Raw genomic sequence first — 9,733 nt, 5'->3', positions numbered from 1 at the left:
GGTGGAGAAGGTGAGGGGGCCTGGGCATGGCGGCTCCAACAAAGCAGGTCCTGGGATCCGGGCACAGAACGGCTGGGGCAGGGGCCGGGGCCAGAACCCCCTGTGTGTGGGTGCCACGGGACGAGGGGGCATCGTTCCTTCCCAGCCGTGAGGGTCCTGGGACAGCAGCACCAGGAGGCGTCCTCTCGCCCTTTGGGGAAGGGCAGAGGGAGAAAGGTGCTGGTGGCAGCACAGGGGGCGCCCTTGGCCGGGATGTTGAGACAGCCTGTCCAGCTCCCTGACCCTCCCCTCTGGGGCCCTCAGTACCTGCGACAGTTCTCCACCCTGGACCTGATGGCCCCCGTGCTGGGGGTTGCCCCCGAGCACACCAGACAGCTGCTGCTGGACGGACCTGTGCGCGTAAAGGAGGGGCGAGAAGGGAAGGTGAGGGTGCCCAGCGGCTTGCAGGGGTGTGGGGAGGATCTGCGGGGGGAGGGAGCCATGGTGGGGGAAGGGCCAGGGACAGAAACACGGACAGGGCACAAGAGAGGTGTGTGTGTCGGGACAAGGGCACGGTTCTGGCCGAGCTCCGGTTGCATGACCCCGAGCCAACCACTTTCCCCACCTCTAAGGCAAGAGATGGGACCCACAGACACCGCTTCCCGCTCTGGCATCCTGGCCCTGCGCGTGTCCCTAGGGCGCTTGTGCCCACACTGAGCCCCGCTCCCCAGCCCGCCCTGCCCCGGCTCAGCTGACCCCGCCTCTCTCCCCATGCCTCCGCCCCCAGCTGGACGTGCACCTGTTCCTCTTCTCTGATGTCCTCCTGGTGACCAAGCCCCAGCGCAAGGCGGACAAAGCCAAGGTCATCCGCCCCCCTCTCATGCTGGAGAGGCTTGTGTGCCAACCCCTGCGAGACCCAAGTATGTGTCTCTGGCAGGAAGCCTTGGCTTCTCCCTGCCTCCGGGAGGAGCGGGGATGGGGGTCGAGTAAGGTCTCGCCCTTGACCAGACCCTTCCCCTACCCCCAGGCAGCTTCCTGGTGATCCATCTCACCGAATTCCAGTGCGTGTCCAGCGCCCTCACTGTGCACTGCCCCAGCGCCACGGTCTGTACCCGGTGGCTGCAGAAGACCAAGCAGGCCCAGGTATGGGAAGGCAGGCGTGGGAGGGCTACTTAGGGGTGGGGGAGAAAAGACCCGGGGGACTCAGACTCACACTGGACCATCAGCCCCCAGGCATGTCCTCCAGAGGGACACTTAAGAGGACAGAAAAAGCCTTTGATTAGGTACTGTGCCAGCCGCCCAAGACCTAGCCCCGCCAAAGATCTGTACACCCCAAAACTAGATTTCATCTTTTTTTTTTTCAAGTTGCCGTTCTCACCCTGTCGCCCAGGCTGGAGGGTAGTGGCACATTCATGGCCACCGCAGCCTCGACCTGCTGGGCTCAGGCAATCCTTCTGCCTCAGCCTTCCAAGTAGCTGGAACTACATGCACGCGCCACCATGCCCGGCTAATTTTTTGATTTATTGTAGAGAAGAGTTCTTGCCGAGTTGCCCAGGCTGGTCCCAAACCCGCAGGCTCAGGCAGTCCTCTCACATCAGTCTCCCAAAGTGCTGGGATCATAGGCGTGAGCCACCGCGCCCGGCCGGCTTCATCTTCTATTCACAGACATTTATGGGGCACTCTCTGGGTACAGGCACCAGGTCTAGGTGCTAGGGAATCATTGGCAAAGGATAAACACTCCTCCTGTCCTCGAGGTGTGGGTACTGCAACCTAGTTAGTCATTAGAATGCAAATAATTGAAACAGTATGTGGAATGGAACCAGGACAGAGAAGGGAGCAGTGTGTCATCCGGTGGGTCCATTAAGGCGGGCGTCCCCAAACCCTGGGCCGTGGACCAAGCCCAGCCTGTGGCCTGTTAGGAACCGGGCTGCACAGCAGGAGGTGAGCGGCAGGTGAGAGAGCAAAGATGCATCTGCATGTGCAGCCACCCCCCATCGCTCACGTGACCGCCTGAGCTGCTTCTGTCAGACCAGTGTTGGCGTTAGATTCTCATAGGAGCGTGAACGCTCTTGTGAACTGGGCACGCGAGGGCTTTAGGCCACCCACTCCCTAGGAGACTGCAACGCATGGTGGTCTGGGGTGGGGAGCGGCCGCAGATAGAGACGAATATTAGCAGGGAGATTTGACTGCACCTCCTCCGCCCCTCATCTGTGGAAAATCGTCTTCCACAAAACCGGTCCCTGGTGCCAAAAAGGTCGGGGACGGCTGTGTTAAGGGACACATAGGAGCTGATGTCCGAGCACCCTGGGGGACACCCAGGAGTGTACCAGGGAGTCGAGCGTGGAAGGGAAGGGCATTCCACATGGAGGAACAGAATGTGCAAAGGCCAGGATGTGGACAGGTGTGTGTGTGGAGTGAGCCGCCCACACGGCGGGCAGTTGGCATTGCCAGGGCATGAAGTTCAAGAGCTGATGCAGCAGGAGAGAGGCTGGAGAAGGCACTGCCGGATCATGCCCATCTCCAGACACCATGAGAAGGAACTTGAACTCTGTCCTGTGGCTCACATGGGGCCAATGGAGGTAGCAGGCAGGGGAGTGCCGTGGTAAAAAGCAGAGCGTGTAAAAAGCAGAGCGTGTTCAAAAGAGGACAGATTCTGATGGAGCTGTATTGGATGCCACAGGGTGGCCTGAAATGGAGCAGAAACGCATTTGCTCATAGTTCTTGGGGCCAGAAGTTCAAAATCAAGGTGCTGGCAGAACTGAGTTCCCACGAGGTTCTCAGGGAGAATCTGCCCTCGCCTCTTCCAGCGTCCAGGGTGCTAGGTGCTCTTTGGCTTGTGGCAGCAAAACTCCAATCTCCTCTTCTGTCCTCCCATGGCCTTCCTCTCTGTCTCTGTGCCCAAATCTCCCTCTCTTTTCTCTTACAAAGACACCAGTATGATCTCAGTGGATCTAGTAGGCTGGAAAAAAAGAAGAAGAAGAAAAATTAAAGACACCAGTATATGGCCAGGCTCGGTGGCTCAGCCTGTCATCCCAGCACTTTGGGAGGCCGAGGCGAGAGGATCGCCTGAGCCCATGGGTTTGAGACCCACCCGGGTAACTTGGAGAGACCTTGTCTCTACAATAAATCAAAAAAAAAATTAGCCGGGTGTGGTGGCGCGCGCCTGTAGTTCCAGCTACTTGGAAGGCCGAGGCGGAAGGATCGCCGGAGCCCAGCAGGTCGAGGCTGCAGTGACCGGGAGCGTGCTGCTGCCCTCCAGCCTGAGTGACAAAGTGAGACTCCAACTAAAAAAAAAAAAAGACACCATTATCCCATTTGGAGCCCACCCTAAATGCAGGTGGTTCGCATCCTGAGACCCTTAGGAGCTTTGTACATCTGCAAAGACACTCTTTTTCCAAATAAGGACGCAGTCACAGGCTTTGAGGGCTAGGGCTTAGACATCTCTTTTCAGGGGGCCGCCATTCAGTCCACTCAGGAGCCGAATAGCCAAAGAAAGGAGAGAACCTGAGTTGGGTTTTTTCTTTTCTTTTTCTTTTTTTTTGAGTTGGAGTCTCACTCTGTCGCCCAGGCTGGAGTGCAGTGGCACGCTCACGGCCACCCTAGCATTGATCCGTTGGGCTCCGACAATCCTTTGGCCTAAGCCTTCCAAGTAGCTAGAACTACAGGCGCACGCCACCCTGCCCAGCTAATTTTTGGCTTTGATTGTGGAGACAAGGTCTCGCCAAGTTGCCTGGGTTGCAGCCCATCCACTCACCTCGGCCTCCCAAGGTGCTGGGATGACAGGCTGAGCCAACGAACCTAGCCAAGTTGGACTTTTAAGGATGGGAAAGGCCAGAAGAAGCAGAATCAGAGGAGCAATTGGGCTGGACTTATCCTGGGAACAGTGACCACTTCTGTCTGAGTCTGGAGCACAGTGTGGGTGTGAGCCAGTGGGGACAGGCCGGGTCCTACAGGCCCCCAGGCTGATGCAGAAAGTGGCCAAGATGGGACTGGGTTGATTAGGGTGGACGAGAGAGAGCCACTGTGAAATCTTAAACCAGGGAACGGCACGGCAAAGTCAGTGTGCTTTGTCTTGAACCGGGCTTTTGGTAAACCAGGTGGCAGTGTGATGTTGGAGGGTGGGCGGGAGGAGGGAGTGACTGGCGGCGGGAGGGTTGCTACACCAGTTTGGGTGTGGAACGCTGAGGTCTAGCGCCATGGCAAAAAGAAAGCAAAAACCAAGGAGAAGAAAGGAACTAAAGAAAGCGGAAGAGACAGGTGAGCTTCAAGGAGGCGGTGGCTCTGAATGTAGAACAATGTAGGCCCAGTCACCAGTGCTCCAGGTACTGGCCGTGTGAGCCTGGACACTCTAGGGGACCTCACTCAGCTATGGTTTCTTCTGCAGCAAAACGGATGTAAACGATAACAGTACCTGCCTCCTTGGGCAGAGTGGAAGAAACATTCCCATCAGGCACGCAGACTGGTGCCAGCACTTGGCTCAGAAAGACACCCAAGGACAAAGAGGAGGGTTTAGCCTCCCGAGGTTTCTGCTTGGAAGGCTATGTGGGCAACGGACAGGATCATTGGAGAGGAAAACCTGTTTGTTTAGTCGTTGCTTCCTGGGAGAAGTGGAAGCCAGGGGAAGAGTATTTCCTTTCCTTTTATTTATTTTTTTATTGATTATTTAGAGTCAGAGTCTCGCTCTATCGCCCAGGCTGAAGTGCATGATCACGGCCACCACAGCCTTGGCCTGCTGGGCTCAGGTGATCCTTCCGCCTCAACCTCCCAAGTAGCCGAAACCACAGGCGCACGCCACCATGCCTGGCGAATTTTTGATTTGTTGTAGAATGAAGTCTGGCCAAGTTGCCCAGGCTGGTCTCAAACTCCTGGGCTCAGGCAGTCCTCTCACCTCCGCCTCTCAAAGTGCTGGGATGACAGGCATGAGCCACCAGCCCAGCCATATTTCATTTTAAACAGGAGCCCTCTGAAATTGAGGCAGGCAAGATATAGCCAAGCAGAGATGTCTTCGAGGCTTTAGGAAATAGGGAAACAAAGGCCTGGTATTCAGGTGAGAAGTGAGGAAGACAGAACCTCAAGGTCTTGTGTCCAGCCTCTGGGGGCTGTGGCTTCCTTGGATCCCTGGGCAAGATGGCGGCAGTTCTCAGGAAGCCGAAGGTGGGGGGGTGGAGGGGCAGGGCTTTTGTGGAGTGGGTGGTCTCCCATCTGCCCTGCTCCCAGGGCACGTAATCCCATCTCTGGACGGCTGGGGCTTCTTTCCACCTCCTCTGCCCAAGCCTAGACACACCTTCCACCGGGCTGGACCAACTGGCAAGTAATCTCATTCTCATGGCTCATCATGAAGCCTGGCGGCGGGGGCGGTGAGGACAAGAGCATCCATGTCCCTGGAGCCCCACCTGCCCACGAAGGCCTGTGCTGTTGGCCTGGCTGGCAGGCAGCCTCTCTTCTTGACCACCCCACGCTCAGAACGTTCTCTTCCTTTGGTTCCGAGAAAACATCCCTACCTTCACCTTCTCTCTTTAGAACTGGGGGTGAGGGCGGGGAGCACTAAAAGCTGCTGGTATTTTCCCAGAAAATAACTTCACCGCTGGTAGGCTCAGTCCAGGCAGTCCAGGCTATCAGGAATGGTCTACAAGGATCTTATAACCAAGATGGCACTGAGGCTCTCGACAAACAAAGCAGCCTGAAACTTCCAGACTCGTTCTACTATCATCTCACATCAAATTCTCCGGGCATCTTTCTCTCCAGTGTCTCGAGTCTTTGTAAACTGTAGAGGGCAGCAGAATCCCTGCCGGTCCCCTTCAGGGGGCAACCCCCAGGGGAGACGACTGCCTTCTTCCCCTTCTTGGAGAAGTGCTGACTTAGAGACTTGGTCCTAGTGGGTTGAGCCGTGACAGCGGCCACATTTAGAGCTTCTCGAGGGAGGACAGATGGATCCTGGGGAACGCCTACATTTAGGGGCTGGGAAGAGGAAAAGGAACAGGAACAGAGCAGAAGGCACTGTTGTCAGAGTCAGAGGCCCAGAAATTAAAGCCTGGGGGAAGGCGGAGGGGGCGGCAAAGGGGGAACGGGCAAGCCGGGGTCTGAAGGAGGCCAGAGCCCTTGGCTCCGGCGTGTCATCTGGGTGCCTGGGCGACACCACACTCCTCTGAGTCTAGCCGCTGTCTGGGGGCTTGCAGTGGTGGTGGTAACTACCACGTGGGGTAGACGGGAGAACCGTCTGTCCAACGGCCTGGTACGAGGCCCAGCGCTTCATGTCATCAATAGAGAACGGGTAGTCGGTGGCGCCCGGGCAACCCTGATGCTGACTGGGGAGCTGCCTTCACGTCTGTGGCTCAGGTGGCCCGTGGGCACCTTCCAGAGACCCAGCACTGGGGGGCTCCGGGAGGGGAGCTGGTGGATTTGAGAGCTGCCCCAGAAGCCCGGAGGGGAGGCATTTCCTCTCCACCCAACAAAGAAAGAAGAATCCTGCCGGCCGGAGTTGCGGGTGGCGGGTTGCCTCCTTATTCCCAGTTTCCAAGGGAGTCACATCCTGGCTCAAGCACCAACTTCCTCCCTTTCCCGGGCACCCATATGTCTCTCCGGGCATCCGAGCTAAGAAAATCCTCCCAGGGTTGCTGCAGAGGCGCCGAGGGCCCCTTCCAAAGTCGCGCCCCTGATGCTGGCGGCTCCCCCTGCCTCCCACCTCTTCTGGGGTGGGGCGAGGGGCCAGGTGAGCGGAGGCGCTGGCATTAGGTGGTCCTCGCAGAGTGCCCCCCTTCTGATTCTTCCCTTTCATGCGACATCCCAACATTCCAGGATCCCTATTCGGGGCACCCCAAACACAAGCCTGAACTTGGGTCCCCTGGGGCACAGGGGCTCGGCATCTCAGCAAGGCAGGCCGCCCCCCACCCACCTTCCATTCTGTCCCTCACTTCACACGGAGCTGGGAGGTGAGGCCTGGGGGGGAGGGAGTCGTCCCAGGACGTGGCCCTGACGTGGTGTCCTGTGTCCGGGCCCCAAGCCCAGCTCTGGCCGTCAGACCGAGTCTCGCGAGGCTGCCAGGGACCCTGGCTCTGCTGCCATCCTTGGAACTGAGTGATGGGAGAGCCAGGGAAGAAGAAACGGGAATAGACGCCCCGTCCTATTCCTGTGCATCCCTTTCTCCTCCGTGTCTCCTGTGTTTCTGCCTCGTGTGGAGAGATCAGAAGTCTTTAACAAGCACCATGGTGTGGGCATCAGCCATTCAGAACGGAGCATTGTTGGGGGGACTCCTTGAGGTCCTCTGCTGCGCCTGATGTTCTTCTAGTCGCTGGACCGTGGGGGTGGGGATGCCTGGGAGGGGGTGGGGAGGCCCGGGAAGCGCAGAAGCACTTCACTATTTTCACAATGATACCGCCGAGAGCACTGAGATCAGCACCATCCACAGCAGCCGCTGTCGCCACCTCCCTTTCGCTCAGCCTCCGGCTACGACCTCTCCTGGGTTCTGCTGCCTTCCCTCCCCCTCACTCTCCCAAGTTCACTCTTTATCCTTCAAGGCTGCCCCTGAAAAGCAGCGAGTCACTGAACTAAGACTCAAGCACGAAGCCCAGTCCTGGCTCAGCTTCTCACTGCCTGTGCGAACTCTGGCCGGGCACTTCACCTCCCTGTCTAGTTTTCTCATCTGTAAAATGGGCTACTCTCCGTGCTTTCCACACTACAGGGCAATGGCGTGTATCCAGGGGCCACGCATGCGTGCAAGTGCTTCAAAATCACCTCTCAGCCAGGCGTGATGGCTCATGCCTGTGATCCCAGCACTTTGGGAGGCTGAGGCGGAAAGATCACCTGAGCCCAGCAGGTCGAGGCTGCAGGGGCCGTGTGTGTGCCACTGCACTTCAGCCTGGGCGAGAGTGGGACTTCGATTCAGAAAAGAAAAAAGCAATCACTTCTCAGACAGCACTGTTTTCATCTGATGGCCTCTGTGTGAAAACATGGAGGAAGACAGACAGCGGAATGTGTCCTCTCCTTCTCCTCGGGGGGACAGTCTTGCTTTCATTCCTCTGAAGGACAGCAGAGTCCTTAGCCGGGGGCAACGCCTGCCCCTGTCTGCCCTCTGCCCCCCTGCTCCTGCCAGCTTCAGGGCAGATGCAAGCCCAGTACCAGTTCAGAGCACCGACACCATCACTGCCAGTCAGGAAGGGCTTCCTGAAGAAGTGGGCAGACCTGACCGAGGGTTTGCCGAGGGGGCCTGAGACGCAGGAAGAGCTACAGGTGCGAGAGGGGCAATCTGTCCGGCCCCCCCACCCCCAATACCAGCTTAGCGTGTGGTGCCACCAAATCCTGGCACACCTCCCTTGCTCGCTGCAAGATGTGCCTCTCTAGCAGTACTTAACTTAGAGTCTCCATGTCTCAGTGGTAAAGCAGGGGCAAACTCGTCCGCCTCGCAGGGTTGCTGTGAAGGTGAAATAAAGCGCCGTCTATAAAGCACTCGACAGCAAGCGCTCCGTAAAGGAGAGCTCTTACTCACGGAAGTCTCCCCGCCCCAGGACACCCTGCAGAAGCTGAAGGCAGAGGAGTACGTCCAGCAGAAGAGAGGGCTCCTGGCCCTCTATCGGGACCAGGAGAGGGAGTGCCCCAGCACCAGGCCCTCCACGCCCTCCCTGGAGGGCTCTCAGAGCAGTGCGGACGGGAGGTAAGGCCCACGTGGACCACGAGGTCTTCCAAGGTAGGCAAGCTACAGGCAGGGAGGGGGAGAGAAGGAACCCCAAAGGCTGAGAGATGGCACTAGGGTTTAGGGGGGCCGGGAACAGACAGAGGGGCGCAGGCTCAGAGGAGAGCAGGTCAGTGTCAGCCTGTGGTTCCAGCTCCTTGGAAGGCTGAGGCGGAAGGATCGCCTGAACCCAGCAGGTCGAGGCTGCGGTGGCTGTGAGTGTGCCACTGTGCTCCTGCCGGGGTGACAGAGTGAGGCTCCAACTCCAAAAGAAAAGGGGGGTGGGCTAAGATGGGTATGGATTGCTCAGCGCTGCCAGGATCCAGCTTGTCCAAATCCCCAGAGAGTGTGAAAGGTTCCCCCAGGATAACACAGCTGCGTTGCGGCATGGTTAGGAGAAATGGAGTAACGAAGAATCCCTCACTTGGACAACCTCAGGGGGAGTCGGGAAGAAACCCGGCGAAAACCTGGCCACCCGCTTGACACAAGGTCCTGGCTCGGGTGCTGTGGGTAAGCTGGCTGTGGACAAAGGACAGCCCGCCCTGTCTTAGGGGTTGAGTGTAGCCAGCAAGGTGAGAAAGACAAGCACAGCGCAACGCAAGGGCGACCCTGAAGTTTGGAGGAGTGGCCGTGTCCGGGTGTGGCGACCCAGGAGCGCGTCCCAGACTTGAACTAGAACCCTAAGCACCTGACTCTCCGTGCTATTTATTCGCTGCAGGACTTCGGAGTTCTCCACCAGCATCCCCCACCTGGTGGTGACCGAGGACACGGACGAGGACTCCCCGGCTGCTCCGGACGACACCTCGGACTCTGGCTACGGCACCCTGGTCCCGAGCTCCCCCAAGGGCTGCCGCTCCCCGCTGAGCCGGCTTCGCCAGCGGGCCCTTCGGCGGGACCCTCGTCTCAGCTTCTCCACCCTTGCCCTCCGCGCCGTTCCGCGGCGCCCCCGGCCTCCCGACCCCCAAGCTGCCCAGCGCCGAAGCGCGCCCGAACTGCCGGCAGCGACCCGCCAAGGATGGAGTCTTCCCCGGGGGGGCGCGCCGGCCTGGTCCGAGGACGAAGACGGGGCCTCAGCGGGAGCCAGCGGGG

The 9,733-nt window shown here is 58.6% G+C and overlaps 1 protein-coding gene across 1 annotated transcript in view; it reads left to right on the top strand.

The window, feature by feature from the left end:
• Positions 1-9,717, top strand: part of PLEKHG6 (pleckstrin homology and RhoGEF domain containing G6) — a gene marked incomplete at its 3' end in the record, with an annotated part of 15,113 nt that extends 5,396 nt beyond the window's left edge. Inside the window, exons 9-13 of the mRNA XM_008053721.1 lie at positions 169-423; positions 767-899; positions 1,007-1,122; positions 8,481-8,626; positions 9,363-9,717. Coding sequence (XP_008051912.1) covers positions 169-423; positions 767-899; positions 1,007-1,122; positions 8,481-8,626; positions 9,363-9,717 — 1,005 coding nt within the window. The remainder of the gene's footprint in view (positions 1-168; positions 424-766; positions 900-1,006; positions 1,123-8,480; positions 8,627-9,362) is intronic.
• Between the last annotated feature and the right edge of the window lie 16 nt (positions 9,718-9,733).

Source organism: Carlito syrichta, unplaced genomic scaffold (genome assembly GCF_000164805.1).
Source record: "Carlito syrichta isolate Samal-C Ts95f unplaced genomic scaffold, Tarsius_syrichta-2.0.1 Scaffold288408, whole genome shotgun sequence".
Taxonomy (NCBI): Eukaryota; Metazoa; Chordata; class Mammalia; order Primates; family Tarsiidae; genus Carlito; species Carlito syrichta.
The sequence above is the reverse complement of the archived record's forward strand: the minus strand, read 5'-3'. Positions and strand labels throughout refer to the sequence as shown.